This window comes from Leptidea sinapis, chromosome 1, assembly GCF_905404315.1.
Source record: "Leptidea sinapis chromosome 1, ilLepSina1.1, whole genome shotgun sequence".
NCBI classification, from domain to species: domain Eukaryota; kingdom Metazoa; phylum Arthropoda; class Insecta; order Lepidoptera; family Pieridae; genus Leptidea; species Leptidea sinapis.
The window spans coordinates 5,322,821-5,343,930 of NC_066265.1; the positions used below are offsets into that span (position 1 = coordinate 5,322,821).

General features: G+C 34.0%; 1 protein-coding gene across 1 annotated transcript in view; it reads right to left on the minus strand.

Annotated features, from left to right (window-relative positions):
• LOC126968250 (tyrosine-protein phosphatase Lar) overlaps nucleotides 1–21,110 on the minus strand; it is a 414,602-nt gene that overhangs the window by 373,544 nt on the left and 19,948 nt on the right. Inside the window, exon 2 of the mRNA XM_050813140.1 lies at nucleotides 16,963–17,012. Within this exon, the coding sequence (XP_050669097.1) occupies nucleotides 16,963–16,983 (21 nt within the window). The 5' untranslated portion in view covers nucleotides 16,984–17,012. The remainder of the gene's footprint in view (nucleotides 1–16,962; nucleotides 17,013–21,110) is intronic.

Sequence of the window (21,110 nt, forward strand, 5' to 3'; positions counted from 1 at the left end):
ACAGACAATGCGTTTTCTTGTAATGGCATTATTGTTCTTAAAATTTTAAATTCATCTTTATGGCATTTGAAAGCACTTCTGAACCACTGTGATTCTTTTGTCAGAATTGATGGCCACTATGTATCTAGTGACGAGCATGCTCGTTTGACATTTAAAAGAATGACAACAGACAGCTTAGTAAGTAACAACATATAATTCAATTCATTTTCATGTATAAGAATAATATTTTGCCCACTGTCAATCTAAGCACCATAACAGCTATAACGGTGATAGTGGGGCCTACTCCTAAAATCGATATTCGATATATCGTGGCATTAATCGTATCGAATCCTACTGTTAGTTACATCGTATTCAATGTTGAAACAATGATTGAACGAACGAAACATTTTTCGATATTATTGGTTCTGGCCCTACTCTTACTTGAAAATTTCAGAGACGAATATTCGAATTTGACAAATAATCAAACGTCACTTTTACGATAATCTCAACGACAACTTCTAGGCTATCGTTGCTATAATCATTTCAAGTTGTATAGATATAATTGCCATACAATATACATACTTAATAAATATTATTAAAATAATTATGTGACTATTCAACAGGATTTTTTACTACCAAGTAATTTAAGGTCATTTGCTTGATCGTTTAGGCATAGAAAGTAATGCAAATGGCTGCCTGAGAAATATGAAGTCGACGAGAAGTGTTGAGTTACTTTTTTTTACATTTAATTATCCGCAAGTTTTGTATTATGTATTCAATTTTAAATGGTCATATTATATTCATTACATAATTTTTGAAAATTTAAATTTTGTGTAAATGATGCAAATTGGTGGTGCAGAGTCTGGCATGGTCCTTAGACCATAAAAAGCTAAGGCGCCTAAACCATGTTTTGGCTTTTGACACTTAACAGCGATATAGCACAGATAATAATTAGTTTGTTAAGGTTTACGCATAATTCATTCACTCTAAAATCGTAAAAAAATATTAGTCTATTGTTACGATGTTGTTACTATAAACGATATGGAATACTAACATTTGTTAGAGTAGGGTAGGTGCGATATATTCGGAGTATTATCGTAACATTCCGAATATATCGTTGTCGATTTTGCGAGTAGACCTCCAGTAACGTTGATAGTAGGCTAAAACCGCATCGTTGATACTAAATAGGCCAACAGTTGCGAGCGACAAAAGGCGCAATTAATAAACAAACGGTCGAAATACGTCCGAGTCCGAATTCATTAGCACAACCGAGGAAAAACTAAAAACGCTTAAAACGCCCGCAAAACAGCAAAACAATTACAACACAATCCCGCTCGGCGAGACGTGTTGGCGCCTCTGATTTAACACTATTTCAAACCGCATAGCTTCGTGTACGTTTCCAACTAAACTTCACCGTTCAATTGACTTCACAACCGATTAAAGATAGTCAAAGTAAAGAATCCATTAAATAAACGTAGTTCTTGATTCTAACATCTAACAAAAACGTGCAAACATGGAGTCTCCTATGAAAGTAACAAAGTAAACTGAAAAGAAAGTTATATTTGATAAAAGAATATTGTTAGCGCGGCTGGCGGCAGCCACCTTTACCGTTGCATATAATTTAAAAAGCTTCCTGCATTATTACGTTTTATGTGGAAATAAAAGTTGTGGCCCGATAAGTATAAAGAGAATAGAATAGAGGTGGAAATGACGGGGGCATGAGTAGAGTTTTACACTTTGCTATCTATACGAGACTATGTAGGTTATACGACTTGAACACTTTTGATAACTAGTCGTTGATAGTACACTACAACGTAGGTGGAGCGGGCTTTTCATAACCACTCAACTATATTGCGATCGTTTTTAAAATTTAAACAAGCACCCGCTTCTATATTAAGATTATATTTGTATCGTATCTAAGACAGGAAAGAGATGCAACGATATCACATTTAATTATCTTCTCGTTAAATACGCTATGATATTATAAAAAGATCGATAAATATAGAAATTAATCAATTCTCTCAAGTGCTGTAGCTGTAACAGGGAGATTATAATGGTATTATTAATAGTTTTCTTTGTTTAGTGTTAGCCGATAAATTTATTATGTTCTTATTTGAAAGTTGTCGTCCGAATAAAAAACGGCCTATCGAAAAATCATGAATAATAATTATGATTTATTAATTACTTATGCAACATTGAAATAATTGAAGAAGAAATAATAATAATATGTAAATTATATTTAATAATACACGAACCTACACGTATAGGTCACAAGTATAACATATATAAGTATATACAACGAACGTATCTACTTAGAGCAACACCGGTGTCAAGATAATAGAGATTTCTATTAAGCCATATTTTAAGAACTGTCTACAGCGTCATGAATTTTTTATACGTTTTGTTGGAGCGCTCCATCTTATGTAAGGAGCAATATTTCAAGCGCGTTATCTCTTTAGCTCCACTAGACTCGAGAATTTCGACAAGTTTCCTTTGAGGACCATATAAATAGAAGTGAAGTTAGAATCAATAAGGGACGCAAATGTGGTTTGAATTACTAAAAGACCCGCAAGACTCTCCCAAAAGCCGAGCCCTATAGTTTGATGAAAAGGAATACTTAAGATACATTACTTATACACAAGACAATTGTATGTGTGTTTCGCAAATAAAATATTCGGATATATATATGAATTCGTGGTAATATTGCCTTAACTTAATGCCTTAAAGCAAGTTTGAAAACATATTTTCTATAAATATATAAGGTGCCTTTGTAATTATGTTAGAGATAAAATATCCGAAAGGTTAAATAATTTATATTAGTAATAATTTTAAAAACTAAGTCATTTTTCTTAATAAAGAAATTAATGCAAATTATTCGCATAAAGGTTATGATTCCATATCTACACATACTCAAACACTGCAAGCACAATATCTCTCATATATTGACTCATTTCATTAATATATCCTTTTCACAGGGTGTCTTTCCAGAAAGCTTAAAGTTTCCTGTTATTAAGCCTTTACTCAAAAAGGGTACTAAAACCGATATCAATAATTATCGCCCAATTACTCTTATATCTATTTTCTCAAAGATAATGGAAATAGCAATGTATGTAAGAATAATGCATTTTCTAAATAAAAATAATATTATAAAAAAAGAACAAACTGTATTTCAAGCTAACAAATCAACTACTTTGGCTGCTTATTACTTAATAGAAGAAATAACTACATGTTATTAACATCAACATTCACAAGAAAGTACCTGTAATATCAACCTTTTTTGACATGTCAAAAGCATTCGATTTTGTTGATCACCATATCTTAATATATAAATGTGAAAAATATGGTATAAGAGGCCCTGCACTAAAATGGATTGAAGGATATTTTATTGACTATGGATAATTTATTCACTAATATGACAAAAACTAAATATATACAATTTTCTAATTATAAAACAATACATAAAGCTCTAAATATAACACACAGTGACCAAACGATTAAAGAAACAAACACAATAAAATTTTTAGGCATTATATTAGATAGCAATTGTAACTGGAAAGCTCAATGTGATACAGTGGCAGGCAAAACAAATTAGTTCCTTTTCGCTTTACAAACTGTATCCTTTAATGCTGCACTTACTGCATACCACGGTTATATTGCGTCAGTTTTACGGTACGGGTTAATACTATGGGGAAACTCCACTAATATTTTAAATGTTTTTCTGGCACAAAAAAATGTATAAGAGCTTTATGCAATGTCAGTCCTCTAGAATCGTGTAGACCATTATTCAAAAAGCACCGTCTGTTAACGCTTACTGGTCTATATATTATAAATTTGTACGTTCATTAAAAACATGGTGAACTTTTTAAACCAGCAAAGGACTATTCCATATTAGGATTAAGAGATCCAACTCGCCTTCTGATGCCATACTGTAGAACAGCGCTTCATCAAAATAACGCAAATGTTATGTGTATTAGGGTCTTTAACCACCTTCCAAAGAAAATTAGAGTAATAGTTTAAAAGAATTCAGCCAAAAATAATAGTATTTAAATGTTATTTTTTGAGAGGTACCTACAAACTAATGTTTATTTTATATTATAGTATTGAATTCAAGCAATGTAATGTGTATTAATGACGTATAAATATAAAAATTCCAATATTGACAATCAAATATTTGTATGCCGATATATTGGCGAATTGTGGTGTACACCTGTTAATTGATAACAACTATGTTACCACGATTCATACAAATAAATCATTTCATTTCATTTCAAAAAAAATCTCTATTTGAAAACATTTCCATCATTACCTTTAGATATAACAGCTGTGTTTAGCAACAAGGAAAGATCAAAATTTTGCAGTCTTACGGCTGGCACTTTGAATAACAGAGCTCTCATAAGATTAATTTGAATTAAAAGTCCTTTCGGTATGCCCAACTTGATTTCCAAACTCATATACAAAGTGTAAAAAACGCTTGAGTCACATACAAATACCAATATGTCGTCCCATAGACGAATTGAAAAAATAGATCACCTAATCGTTCCATAGATGCAAAAGCTGGAAATAGGTTAAAATATCAATCTCGGATACCCAACTTACGAAATAGATACAGAAAGCGGCCGTTATGCTTGTCTTCGAATGCTGTAGTGTGAATCAAATATTTGCAATATAAATGCTCTGTCTTCAGCCGAGCTAGGGTCATCCCTGGTTACGGTGCTCAAACCCCTTCCCGAAAAGTATTTCTCTATTATCATATAAAAGCCAATCCGTCAGATTTTATCACGACAAGGGTTCGTCGTCGTTTTATACAATTTACGAAAATAAAATATAGATAGATCAGGCGTCGGCGGGGCGCTCTCACAACGATATTCCATTACCGGAGTGGACGCGGAATATGAAATGAGCTGACCCTCATATCGGAGCCCACCAACTTTAACTAAGATAATATTGGACAGCAAATGGCCTATTAAAATTGACTACATAAATAGGATTATTATGACTAATTGGCTGCTATAAAGTCAGCTTTAACGCTTTAAATTAATGCGGATATATATTTTGCATTGTTAATGTCCGCGGATTAAAAGTTTAAATCAAGATTATGTGTAGTGTAAATTCTTATTTCGCTCGAAATCTAACGGCGAATTTGAAATTTATAGCTTTCAGAACCTATAATATGTTTTACAGTGATACAATTATAGTAAATATTTCAATAACTGTAAGGTGGAAGTCAGACTAATAAAAGGAAAATTCTACGAAATTACTTATATTGAAAATTAACATAACATGTGATTATTATAGTGTATTTGAATGTGTAACACTCGCGTTAATCAAGGAAAATGCTATAAGATGTGAGTTAAAAAAGGCAATAAAAATAATCATTTCAATAAATTTATAAAAGTGTAACGGAATCTTGGTATAACTTAAGCGGAACGTATTCTTTAAAAAAAATGGATTAACAACAGATCCTCCTCAAAAACTGTAGGTAAACAAGTAAATATATTATGATAGGTACCTACTTATCTATGCATTTAGCAATTTGTTTTTTTTTTATGTATTAAAATATAAGATATTAGACTAAAGTACAGTAATTACAAACACATAAAGATTATTAGGCTTATCTGTAAATGTTAGCCAAAAAAACACAATCCTATTTACATAATTTTTATGTAACAGCAAGTTGTGAGAAACTATATTCTCGGTTCTCTTGCGACTATATAAACGACGTGTATATATATATATAATAATATAATTGCCGATCAAACTGATTACGATCATCCCACCTAATAAATTATACCAGATTCCAGATTTCGTAACGGAAATTAAGTTGTGTGACCCCAGCTGCTAATTAAATCAGCCGATTAGCTCGGCGGATTGCACACTTGAGTGGATGTAATTTACGGAATATACATAATATTGTAAGCATAATATATCTCCAGGTTGCTTAGGTACAATAAGGACTATTAAGCAAAATATAATCATTTAATTCCTTTTCAAATCGAATTTCTAAGACTGCTTTCGTACTATTTTGTTAATAAGTATAATTACCGGTTAACTTAACCAGGATTTTATAAGGTATTTTTAACAACTTGTTAAATAATGGCGTACTATTCCCCTTATTGTTAGGTACTATATGTATACACACAGTCAAACGCCTCAGTTGAGTTGGCCAATTCAACAGAATCATTAAGATTTCATACATTTTCTGAATTTCATACGCTCATTCGACTAAGAGGAACTTTTGCCCTACTGACCCCATAAGTGCTGCCGCCAAGAGATCCATTGAGTTCTTTGACGACCGTTTTAGCTGTGAATTTTAGGAAGTAACAACTTCACGTAAGGCCGGGTCCACGTATAACGACGGCGAAACAAAGCTACGGCATGAAAGAAAGAAGAAAGTGAATGTGTAGCGACCCGAATGAAAGAGAAACGAGACTTTTATCAGGCTTTCGACTATCGCCGTTCTTTGTAAGACAACGCCTGATAGTTAATTTTAGGTATCAAATAACTTATCATGTAAGCCGGCAAACCAAACGTGGATTGATAAATTTCGTAATATGTTTAATTCATTTCATTTTATCATATATTAAGGCCAATTTTGTCCAATCGCAGGTAATTGCAATATGATTCAACATCTTCTTCGGCTAACTCTTTCAAAAATGTAAGTGAAGCACCAAGTAATTTCTGCTTGCTCCACCAACGATCCGTCAATGCTCTTTTTCTTTTTTAATATTTCTTGATTAAATTATAACAAATTAATCAAATTGTAAGACTCATGAATCCATTCAACCCCATTCTGAAAGAGGAGCTGAATTTTCTTTTATCATGCCATTCCATACACACACACACACACACATACATGCACGACCGTGTGAACATAGAATGAATGAAAGATGCAGCAATCATTCGAGTGACCATTCACCCGAGTTAGCTGTCTGATTCGAACATTAGTAACTTATGGTCAGCTAACATTTCTAAATCACTCAGCAACTAATTTCATGTCTTCTTCGCAAATTTATTTTGGTTAGGAAAATAATTGTATAATACTGCAATGAGCGACGCACGTTAAATGAAATTTTAGTATGCAAATATGGGGTAAGCAATATAACCTAATCGAAACTAATTTTGATGAGCGAGATATTTTTTTAAGTTTGACTACTAAACAGATACCAGAAAATACAAGAGGACTGATTTTAATTATATTAGTGAAATATTGTAACATAGCTTGGAGAACTATGGTTGTAGTCTGATTTTTATTTATTCCAAGCAAATTCTTTGTATGTAAACGACGATTTATGAAACAACATAATATGGCCGTTTTCAATCTATTCATAGTCTAACTTACTAGAGGTAGACAAATCTATCCTTTGATGCGTACTTACATTTCAATAACATATCGACATAAAGCATTGGACTATAACTATATTGGACATAACTATGGATAGATAAGATCTTGTCATTCAACGGTGACAGCAATGTATCCGTAATTTTATTATTTAAAGATACTGAGTGGTAGAAAAATAACTGCACCACCACCACGATACCAAGAAGAATAATCGTGATGGTAATAGTAGAATATTTGCCGAAACTTTTCTAAGCACGATTTGCCAATCAGCTTCATAATCATGATTGAGATACATTATCGATGAAGTAACTTCTCTGAAGTTGCTAATACCGCAATTTCAGTATATCCTTAATGGTTACTACTTAGTACTTTATCTATGTCGTTATCTTCGTGTCTGAACAGATCGTTGTAGATATTTTTGCGGTGATCGAGTACTGGCTCTGCTCAACTAATTTATTCGCTAATAATTTCATTTTGTCTTATGTTCAGAATTTGACATTTACTCGGAGAATATAGTAGATTCTATGGTTTCTCTCACATCACTTGTAGATCAATTTCTTCTAATTCAACTCTTTATTTAGTTATCTGATGGCCAACCTGATATCAAAGGGCATCAACAAAGGTACTAGAATCAGATTAAAAACCAATTATCATAGGACTGGTTTATGAAATGAAAATTAAAAAACGGGGCAAGTGCGTGTTGGAAGAATAAAACTATGAAGCTTTTATATATGAAATATTTTTAGAAATGTGAAAGTAGATGTTATCTTATGAAAAGAAAAAAATAACGTATGTTAACGTACATAAGTTATAGATACGTGCGTACGTGAAGTAATACCTGAAGTTTCCTTCTTAGTTGAATATTTAAATATTTCATAAATGTAGGTAGCTGTGTCTAGAAAAGGGTATCGAAATTTGCCAGAAAACAAAAAGTTTTATTCTCTACAAAAACTAATTCGTGAGAAACAAAAATACTAAGTCCTTATAAAATAAATGTTATTGGAGCACTGCCTCGGACGTTCAATGAACTTACATTTAGTGCCACTATAACTACTAAAATTTGACGATATAAAAATTTTAAAATTATCGACTAAAAAGTATGCATTAAGCAATACGTTTTTTATTGTCTACTTATACTGTAAGTAACCAATACTGTAGCAGTATCATAGCAGCCATGCGAAAATGTGAAGCAAAATACGGTCCGGCTTTCGGATTTCCTGCAGAATCAATGGGGCTCGCCGATATCTCTTAAAACATGCGTTGTGTATTTATTAAAACGTTTATGTATTGAGTGTAATGTTAACTTTTATATGCGGAATGAATGTAACAGATTTGGATAGTTATATTTATTCAGATAGACGTAAGTTAAGATTTTATAAAACCGACCTTAATTCAGATATTTTTTTATAATTCACATATTTAAGTATTAAATTATTAATAGTACGGAAAGCTATTTACAAATAATAAATACTATTTTATAAGCCTGCTGAAATTACAAGTCAAATTGTTTGTTTGCCGTCCACATTCAAATAATGTTGTCTTTACTTGATTACAAAAATTTGCATATTCTAATAAGAAAGCTGTTCCATCTATAATTACATTTTACCAAATGTACATAGATACCCGAAGCAGGGGAAAGTCGTCTTAGTGAGTTGAGCGTAGTTCGGAAACCAAAATGCCCCAGCAGTTTGGCAGAGTTTTCTCTATGCTACCTATTTAAGAAGTAATGTAAACAAATTCTGCAATATTTGTTTATCTTGAAGAGAGAAAATGTGACAATGCGATAATTAATTTTGGTAAAAAAATTGCTGATAAATTTGCGAAATTGTTGATAAATCTTTAAGCTTCTTTGAATTGCTTTAATAGGGTTAGTCTTGATGTTACAACCGGGTGCAGAATTTCTGATGCTCATTCAAGACGGCTACGAAACTAGGCACATTATGAAATTTTCATAAATTATAAAGATGTCAGTTCGGAACACATTATCATAACAGACCCCCAATGACTTAGTATCATTATAAATTGTAAATGTAATGTAGTTCATGAATCAAAGGTACTACGGTCTTTAATAGATGAAACTCATGTTATTGATGCTCCAGATAATGTATAAGTAAGTAAAGTTAGCATAATTTGTATGTATATACAAAAAAATACAAAAAAAAAACATATTTTTCCCTATTAAAGAAACTATAGGTTTAAATAATACAACAAATAAACTACCAAGAAGACTTAATTATTAAAACTTTCATAAGACATAATTAACTTATTTAGTACCTAATACGGCTTTACTCACGATTTATCGGTGTTGGTACCGACTAGTTTCAGACCATTCGGAGGTCCTTCATCAGGGTTAGCGTATTCGGAAACCCTTGTTATTTAACGCATCACGCAATAAGACCCATAGTGCCGATGTAAAGGTAGTGGATATTGTGAGTACATTTTGTGCTCCCGTGGACACCAATAGTGTCATAGTGTCAGTGATACCGTGCTCGTAATCACCACCGGCGCACCCCGCCCTGTCCAGTCGCGCACTACGAGCCCAAGTCCGCAGTAAGAGACGGGACGTTATAGCGAACCCACTACACTCATCCTGATGAAGGACCTCCGAATGGTCAGAAACTAGTCGGTACCCACACCGACAAATCGTGAGTAAAGCCGTATTACTAAATAAGTTACCCAGAAGAAATTTTTCTTATTAGGGTCATATGACAGTTGTAAAATGCAAGAACTTGCGATTACTTTCTCCTCAGTTGTCTTTTATGCAACAACAGCGTTCCAGAATATCTTCCCGAAATAAGTAAATATTAAATATGTTGCGAAATAAATGAATATAAGCGGTTGCGGCACGGCGGGCAGCTTGATAAATGTACGGAAGCACTTGTCGGCTAATGAATGGGGTGTGGCACGCACACCGCCTGCGACTAGGATAAAATGCTATCTGAGCATTCAACTGCATCGGACAGACAACTGGTATTTTCACGCACATACTGACATTCGACGTTCTATAACAGCTGAATATCTATTTCGACCCAATTTTAGCATAACCTAATTTCATTAGTGTGCTAAACTGTAGAGTAAGGTTTTGGTTGGTAAAGCGATTATAATACAGTTCAGAGTAGCCTTGTTTCACTACCACCAATGTGTTTTATTATGATAGCCCCTGTCAATAGCAGCTCACTGCTAAGAGTCATTTTTTTTTTGATAAGGAAGACATCGAGCGTACATGGTGTTAAGTGATCACATGATATGATACTTTTCAATAATCTTTTTATATAAAATCTTTTGCAATGACCTGACGTATCTCAAGTGGTTGAAGAATATCCAATTCCCGAAGAGATGCTACGTTTACGGATTAGAGGACCACATTCAGAAAGATTACTCAGAACCACGTTTCAAGATCAAAAAATAGCTTTTTCTTTTAAGCTTTAAATAGCCTAAACGTTTAAGGAGTCAGGGTAGGAGTGAAATACAAACAAGCAGAACAATCTAATAATTGTTCACCAAGGGGTGAATATTCGCGATTAATACGAGGGTGCAATTTGTAGGCACCAGGAAACCCGAAGGCCTCAATACACCCAAATAGTCAAATTTCACTTTTATAGATCAAATATTTGTTTAAAAAAGCGCTAAAATGTATAGTATAAAATTTGCCCATACTACTAATTTTACGTGTGCGCTGCTAAAAGTTTTGTTAATACATAAAGTAGGCTTTATTTTCGATTATTAATATTGTATTGATAAGCGAAGAAAAGAAAGGTCGATTCACTTCATACTCCAATTATACAAATTGAGCGTACCTATAGCTAAGTACTTGAAATCTTTTAGACAGACATTTCAGTATTTCTCAAAATAAACTGACGTAACGATAATGTTCTAATAGTCTTAGAAAATATGTGTTCTTATTTACAGGGAAGGTACTCATAACTTAAAATTATCGGCTCGTCTATATTTTTGTCTTTTCAAGTGCATCGATTTTCACGTGAAATTTACCAGTAAGCGAGAGACAATGCATCGTAAACGAAATCTAAGCGGACATTGTCGCGGGCACTGCTAGTACACAAACAATCCCAGGACAATTGATTGAAACTAGGAATGAACAAAGTTTTTCGCTAAACATCTGTCGTGTAACGTGAATTCCACAAAAGCAGTACGAGACACCACTTGGTACATCGGGCATCGCAGAGTAAAAACAAAAAGCAATTTCGCGGCCAGAGCACTAGTTCAAAGCAACTGTTCCGATCGAATGGACAGTGGAGCGATTCATTTCCCTGATGGCTGCCCATTACTGCGGTCAAGATGGATGGATAACAAACCGGCAATTACACTATAAACACAATGACAATTGGATGTTTTCACTAATTGAAAAAGCCGCTACCAATCGATTATTTTAAGAATATAGCTTCCATTTTGTAATGGTACGTGGTGCGATGTAATAACTATAAATATGTTTCAGTAACCTTATCAAATATGGCTAATTTTACAACATTTAAAGCGATTTCTTATAGACAACTTAACAGAATAGCAGGATATTTAAAGTAAATATGCATGGGATATTCCCAGAAAATGTACAAAACAAATGTGTTACGAAATTCAAAACAATTTAAAAAAACATGTTATAACATAAACTACTTTCTTAATGATACACACTATAGAAATGGAGGGACCGCTCTGAGGCTATTCATATAGTAAATATTAATGTAAAGAAATTAAATTAAAAAAGGAAGAAGCCCACTGAGTTTCTTGCGCCTGTTCCGCTCTGGTCTAAATTTTCGAAAGAGTGGTAGTTTTTGATGCTCTATAAGTATAAGGTTTAAAATCAAAGTTTAAGAAAGTTTGATTCATAAAATACTTCGTACATTTTAATTTTGCCATCTGGTTTTGTAGGTCGTAATAATAAACTAGTTAACTTGCAAAATTAATGAATAACAGTCAAATCTCTTTAAGATAACGCGCTTTTATAATGAACGTTAAATGTGTTAGCGTTTCTAAAAGAATTCAAATCATAATAATTCAAGATTTTATCATCTAAAGCAAACGACGAACAAAAGACGACAGCGGCGGCAACAATAGCGCCCCGACCCAAAAGCGGACTAACAAATTACCTACCCGGAGATAAACTAAGCAATATTAAATCATAGATATTTATGCTCGAAAAGCGATCTCGTCTAGACTTTTGACCGCAACAATAATATCAAGTGCCGAAATTCATCTCCACCGTCGCAAAAACAGAGCGTATTTCAGCTCGTACCGCTCCCGAGCAGAATGAATAGTTTGAATTAACTTAAAGAACAACATTCAGTTGAGAAGTTGAGGGCGGCGCAATTTCGTCGTTCATGAAACAGGAAACCATCAGCAGCTGGGTGCAATCGCATCTTTTCGCTGCCCTCGGTCGCGGCATTAGCAATTCCAAGCATCGGAATAGTTTCTCGGAAATTGTAATATTTAGTCTTAATAAAGCCATTAGTTACGTTGAATATCCGGAACGGGCGTGTTGGGTAGCGCACGGCTCGCCCGAGGCGGTGCAGCCAGCACCGCACACGGAATTTACGACAAAGCTTTATTCCTAGACAAGCTGGATCCTAGATTTTAGCCTATTTCACAGACTTGACTCATTCACTATGCATGACAATTGTAAGTCTGAGTAGCTGCCGCGCCAGTTGTATTTCATTCAAATGGAAAATTTGCACTCAAAGTTTGATGAATGAATATTCAAATTTCAAAGGTAATTTCATATCACGGCTATTTCAAAACGTTTTGTTAATAACTACTTTACTTTTCTCATGACGTGTGTTTCCGTTTCGACAGCTCAATCGTTGGCTCTTCTTCGAAGAGTTAACGGGAGGTTATTTATATATTCTAAATAAATGTATCAATGTCCGATCATAAAACTTTATTGATATCACAAACAAGAATTTTTGGAGTATCACTAACACCAGTATATATATATATATATATATAATATTGACACACTTTTACACAAATTATTTTGCCACAAATTCGGCATAGCCTGTGCTATGTGTTGCAAGACAACAACATTTAATACGATACACTTACTTAAACATACATAAATACATATAAACATCCATTACTCCTAAACAAACATCTATATTCATCATATAAATGTTTGCACCTACCAGGATTCGAACCCGGTACCTCTAGCTTACATATACCACCCCACATAAGGCCAATACGTTTGTTGTTAAGGCGACACAAAATGCCAGCGACCTTGAGCGATATTAGTTCACGGCTGCCGGCTCGCCATCTATGTAACAAAGCCAATATTTTCAAAATTCTTGCGTGGAAAACAGTTTATATGCTTACAATCATCGTTATTCACTACTAATCTGAATAAATGAACCTACACAAAAAAGTACAAGCTATAAGAATAACTTTTCTGAGAGAAGTACCAAAAAAATGCGTCACGCCATGCCAAAAAACTTGTTTAACTTCAAAGAAAAGTGGTGGTTCAAAAAGGCTCGGCAGTGTTAACTATAACCAACAGCAAGCATTAGCAACCTACAAATAAGACTTAAGGATATTTGTAACAGGGTTAAGTAGTGTTCATAGCTCGAAATGCTATACTTTCACCACAAAACTTGTCTAAAAACACCATGTTTGCGTGTTTTCTGCTTACTCTTCGCCTTAAATGCATAGAATAAATCAGTTTAATGGATAAATATAATAATTCAACGATGTGGCAAATGTTTAAACTCTCTCAATATCAATTGCATAGATAAATAAATCATAAACTACAGTAATACACTCATCTGCTCAAATTCGACGTAAAAAGGCCACAAATTCCATTCCATTTCCATATTGAGTCTAGCGCAGTATGCGGCTCATAAAATTTCACGAAAAATGAACCTTGATGAGCCCTTACATGAACCGTTCTGCACATTAAACAGACTCCACATTCACGTAACCGGAATTTAATGCTACAGCCATTTTAACATCAAAACCATTATGCAATAAATTTAACTAATTTAACCGATAAAACTTTCCATGCAGTATCGAGCGCGGGTGTTGAAGTAGGGAAATTTAATACTCTAATAATTATTATAATAATTATACTATGCAGTTAAAAAGAGAACGACGATGGATAGAAAGAGATAAAAACGATATTTGTGCCCAACACGTAACATAACGAAATAAAGCGAGAAAAACCCTTTATTCTTAACTTACAGATGCTAAGTATAAGAAATATTATATGAAATCGGTGTGGTTTTTGTTGCAATTATGCATTTTCATACTTAAATTTGCAATGGGTTAGTTTAACATAACACTTTAAACACAAAGATAATAGTTATTATTGTCATTCGCCCTGTTCTACATTCAATCTGTGTTATTAATAAACGCGTAGTAATGTTATTCCAAATTTAAAACTTTTGCGGCCTTATAAATATAATTGGCATAAAGTTATAACTAAGCATAAACCGAGAATATGTAAAATGTTTACAAATAGACATTTTGCTTACGAATGGTTTGTTCGGACGTATAACGTTTCCCGCGTTTATTTGCAAGTCAGCTTGTCATTCGGAAAACTTCAGAATTATCATTGTATTGACAGTGTTGTCAACGATATTGTAAACATTTTGCATCTTCTTTGTTTATCATCAGTTATAACTTTATACCAAGTTTATTTGTAAGGCCGTAAGTCTTTATCTAACCTGTGTCACTAGAGAACTACATGACAGGAAGAAGTAATTTAAAATTGGAATAACTTTACATTGCGTTTATTAATAACAGTATATGTAGGTAAACCAATACTTATTAGTTTTGTATTTTAATACGCTTTTTTAGCTTCATACGTATGTTAGTATGTAACGGAATCTTTGATCATGATTTTGACCCCCTTCAAAACGTCGGATTAACTCGAAAAATGGCATACTTATTAAGGACCGATGACAATTCAATAAAACAAAAAAAAATTAAAAAAAAAAATAGTTTAAAAAATACGCTTTTATAGAAAATCCCACTAAACAATAGAAAATAAATCTTAATAAATTTGAATTAAAAATAGTGTAAGAAAAAATGGTTTTATTGTAATATGAACGATGCGGGACTCGAATCCACGACCTCCGTTCCGTGCCGGTGCTCTAACCAATCGAGCTAAATCGTCTATCGTCATAAAATCTTGTATGCTTTGTTCAACTCTCAGGTTATGGCTTCATCTACCTGATCTACTTTACAGTTGATAACCTGCTCAACCCCAATATTTGCATGTTAAGAAATTGACTTGAGCATAAAATTTTGTTTTTCATATTTTATTTTGTGTATTAATCCTAGAAGTGAGGGTTATCACTTTAAAAACATAACAAATCTATATATATAAAAGAGAATGTATGTTTGTATGTTCCCTTATAACTCTTAAACTATTCGACCGATCTCAATGAAATCTTTTGTAATAGATTCGTTGAAGCTCAAGGAAGGTTTACATATATAATGTATATGGCAAAACAACTTTTGCCAGGTCAGCTAGTTGTTAATGAAACTGATATTAAACCAATCCAAAGCGATTATTAAGAATCCATCATTTACTGAAGAAACTTCAAACCACGCTTATAATAATGAATGTATTTCGTTACACAATTATTTATACAAAATTTTTAAACATTGAAGCATTATAAATAGTGTCAGATTCGCGAACACTTGCGTTATAAATAATATATATTAAATAACTTGATGTATAGTAGGTTACTTATTAAATGAAGTACGAAAAATACATTAATTAATGTGAGTAAAAATGTCTCAGTATTTATTTTAGTCAACCGCAACCCTACTCAGATCATTCTCTTTCATTAATTATCATTCATAGCGAAAAACCTAAATATTGCTGATCCTATCATTCCTAAGGTATCTAGATAATTATAAAATTAATAAATTAGCTCTTAATCCTGAACTCTTTATTACAGGATATCTCTTAGTTCAGTGTGCCTCATGGGAAAGGCCTCCTTATGAAAAAAAAAAAAAACAAAAAGAACATAATTAATAATTATAATATTAGAAGCGTAATATGCGACGTTGAAATTCGTAGACTCAGTAATAAACTCTCTTCTGCAGGCTCATTGTATATTTTATACTTAATAAAAATTAATATACATGTCAATAAAAGCGACATCTCTTCTATCTAATCGGAAACAGGTAAAGGCAACAAATGTTCCGTGAGGTTCATTTCTTTATATTATCTCAATTTTACGCTACGCCATCTAGTGAGGGGTTGACTAAAACATCCTTTAATAAAAATTATCGACGCTAAGACCAGATAGATGGAGTTAGAGCCAAAGCTCGCGTAGCGCCATCTAAAACGTGACGACGGACTGTCCATCTACGGAAAGTAACGATACTGAAAGCGTTGTAACATGTTACCGTTCCAACTGTATGTTAACCACGACTAGGTGCTTTAGTCGTTTGAAAGATGGCGCTGCACCGAAAATTACGTGATGTGTATAGCGTAAGGAGGAATCTTTTATCTTAATATTAATCTAATTTTTCCACAAAGTAATGAACAATAATTATTTTAATGAAATATTTAATTAAAACTCTACTATTTGCTATAATAATCTTATTATTATTATAAAACCATATTACAGAACATATTTAGTTACGTAAATAATAAATTTATTAATTATAATGTAGGTACTTACGGGTGGCATATAGTTGGTCATTTTTGTTGCAGGATTCAGCAACTTAATATCTGAAAAACATATAGATCACATATTAAAAACTATCTGCCCGGACAGACTTCGTTCTGTCAAAAGTTAATAATAAAAATTAAATTAAATATATAGCGTGCGTAGGTATTTCCTAGTAATCCTAGTAGTATAGTAAGTCTCAACATGCATTTTAAATATGTAATATGTTCGAAATATTCATTTAAATTACATGTAACGGGTCAAATTGATGTACATATTATTAATTGCATTTAAGGTTAACTTGGATACAGAACTATGCTGTATTGTTAAAAATAGCTTCGTAAGTAAGCCTTTATTTCTCGTAAGAAGTAAAGGATAAAAATGGTTATTGTGGGTAAAGATAGACATATACCATCGCGGACTTTTTTGTAGCCCTTTTCAATACGGCAGTACATTATTTTGATCCATCTCGTAGGGTTTACAGCCAGCGTTTGCAATGTACGAGCAAGAAATGTGTTCATTTACGAAACCACATTAGAAAGCTCTAAAATTATCAGTGTTTCTCTACTATATAATGCATGTTTTACACATATTAACCTTCCTCTTGAATCAGTCTTTCTATAAAAGATCCGCATAAAGATACGTCGCATAGTTTTAAAGATGTGAGCATATTATATAGGGAAAGACAGTGGGAAGCGACTTTGTTTTATACTATGCCTACATAACACTAAAAGACAGATGATTGTTCAAATATTTGTGCATTTAGATAGTCAACAAATGCAGAGTCTGAAGGTATTTTTTTAACGAGTTCTGATATTTTAATGATCTTTCGATATTTAAGGTTTTTAGGAATCCGTTTTATATAATCTAGAAAAGACCACGAAAGGTCGGGTCGGCTGTTGGGTTGAGCTCACATATTAAAACAAACTCACGATATATTGTTTTACAATCATTAGTATTCATTATCAGTTCCAAAACAAATTACTAATGTAACACATGGTAACATTTGTGAATATAAATCCAACATGGGGTTAGTGTTGCCATGAGTAAAATAATATTATTACAGGCTAGGTTGCGTAGAGACGTCGCTTCATTGTGTGTCTTCTACCGCATTTATCACGGGGAGTGTTCCGAACAGCTGTTTAACCTGATTCTGACAAAAAAAAAGCGCGTACACCTTCGTTAAAGGCCGGCAACGCTCTTGTGATTCCTCTGGTGTTGCAAGAGAATGTGGGCGGCGATGATCACTTAACACCAGGTGACCCGTACGCTCGTTTGTCATCCTATTCCATAAAAAAAGGTATTTAGACACATATTTCAGATTATTGAGTGAACTCATCGTCAGGAGCGTTTAGAACTTTTTACTAGTTTAGAACAGTTAACTACGATTTGTAATGCGTCGAAAGAGCGCCATCTAGTGACAGTATAGGAAAACATTATGGCGCTCTGTCGACGGCATACAAATCGTAGTTAACTGTGAAATTACATGAATGGTAGAGGCAGCTATAATCTCCACGGCCATCTTGAAGGACTCCCGCTCAATAAATGATCACGGGACGGAGGATCGTGTGGGTGCTTACACCATGACCAACGATTAACTTGCCGATGACAGACGATCATACAAGTAACAATCATCGCCCATAGTGGAAAGGGGGCTTTACGCGATCGAATAGGTAAAAAAACTCACACTTGGCACTCAGAGCGTTTAAAAACATTCAAAGTTGCGTCACCAACATGCAAAAAACTACTATCTACACTATTACTACAAGTAATAATTATACGTGACACCTAGTCACGTATATCCGCATTGGTTAAGAAGCTTTATAAAAGTTAATTTTCTGAGTTTTTGTATGGAACGCAGAACACCGGGTGCTTAACTACTGACCGAAAGCAACGTCAGTCTCTAACATACATAAAACCGAGAGGCGGATAAAACTTAGTAAACAATCATAGTAATTTTTGTTTATTTTATTTTTATTTTACTTTATTTGACAAACTAACAATATACAACTAATAGACACATAGCAAAAATGTTGAGAAGTGTAACAAAAATTATAGTAATTTCTAGAATATAACTCTCCCTTCCGCAGGGTGTCAATGATATTACGACGAAAGCAGTTTGACGTGGAATTAAATAAATTGAGTTGCTATTTATTTTGAGTAAGTGTATTAAGTCGGCGACAAGTGCGATTGATGCAGGAGTGGTAAGCTAGGTTAGTACGGCTACGATTATGTCTAAATAATGTTGTAGGTACAAACTGTTCGTTTAAGGATGTCACAATTGAAATTTATTCTTGGTAATAATGAAGTATCCGTTTAATTATTAATTATTTTATGAAGTAGCATCGTATCAAGCAGGGTACGACGCAAGCATAGAGGATAGAGTTTAAATATTTTAAGCATAAGGAATTGACAAGCTTTCTGTTTAATTTAAACGAAAGTCTTCGCAGGAATCGTCTTTGGACAGACTCAATTTTGTCAGCGTAAGTCTTTGGTAAGGGGACTAAACAGGAGAACCATATTGTAAGACACTGCAAATACACACATTTGTAAAGATGCATAAGGTTTAAAGAATTCCTGTACCCTTTTGTAGCTCTGAAAATAAAACCCACCATTTGATTTATTTTGCAATAATGCTATTTATATTTAAATTTAATGACAAGGATGACAATTTATTTTCACCACCATTAACCCCAGTTTAGATTGAAAAACTTTAATTCGATCTTAATATTCACTCCCCTTTATTAATTACTTTTGTCGGCAGCATCGGCATAAATAATACTCTCTTCTTTTCTTTCTGTGCTTCCAAAGAACGGTCATACAAATTACAATGGATAATACGTACTTATTGATTCACATTGCTGTAGACAGAGCCAACATTCTTCCAACAATGAACAACATCCGCAGTAGCCAACGCTCGAACGGACATCAAAAGCCCACTACACACCAGTAAGCCGTAACAAACAACTACTTGGAGATAAATGTCATCGCCCTCGACAAAAAACATCGCGCCACGCAATCTCTTTAATTTTGCTGGCCAAAACTTACCAAAGCGGATGACGACAAAGTATCAAATAAATCCAGATGATTACCTTATGTGATTAAATTATTCCAATTTACTTACTGGTTTGTTAGGTATGAATTCATGTTATTCGAAATGAATAGATTATCTTTCAAAGTTGACATCAAAATGATATTATAGGACAGGAAATAATAATTTCTAATCATTGGTACTTTTACATTATTAAGTATTAACTAAAAACCAGAACCGTTACACGCTAAGAATGTATTTGAAGTTGGCTGTGGAGTCTATAGAGAACGCCCCAGGTTTAAATCCGACATAAACCTGGGGAGTTTTTTTTTTTATGGAATAGGAGGACAAACGAGCGTACGGGTCACCTGTTGTTAAGTTATCACCGCCGCCCACAATCTCTTGCAACACCAGAGGAATCACAGGAGCGTTTCCGGCCTTTAAGGAAGGTGAACGCGCTTTTTTTGAAGGTACCCATGTCGTATCGTCCCGGAAACACCGCACAAGGAAGCTCATTCCACAGCTTTGTAGTACGTGGAAGAAAGCTCCTTGAAAACCGCACTGTGGAGGACCGCCACACATCCAGATGGTGAGGATCATATCCTAACTTGTGGCGTGTCGTGCGAAGGTGGAATTCGGCGGCAGGAATCAGGTTAAACAGCTCTTCGGAACACTCCCCGTGATAAATGCGGTAGAAGACGCACAATGAAGCGACGTCTCTACGCAACGCCAAGTGATCCAGCCGTTCACAGAGCACTGGGTCCCCAACAATTCGAGCTGCTCTGCGTTGTACGCGGTCAAATGGATCGAGCTGATACTGGGGTGCGCCAGACCAGAGATGACAGCAATACTCCATGTGTGGCCGGACCTGCGCTTTGTAGAGCGCTAGTATGTGGGTCGGCTTGAAGTATTGCCATGCTCTATTAATGACGCCCAGTTTCTTTGAAGCCAATTTGGCTTTGCCTTCCAGATGACCACGAAATTGGCAATCGCTCGATTTGCCTCCATATTTCAAGCAGAGGTATAAGCCATTTAAGAATGCGCGGAAATCAATATCCAAAAAGGCTACTTCAACCAAAAGATATATTTACTCTGACAGTCAGGCCGCCCTGTTGGCTTTAGAAGCAGA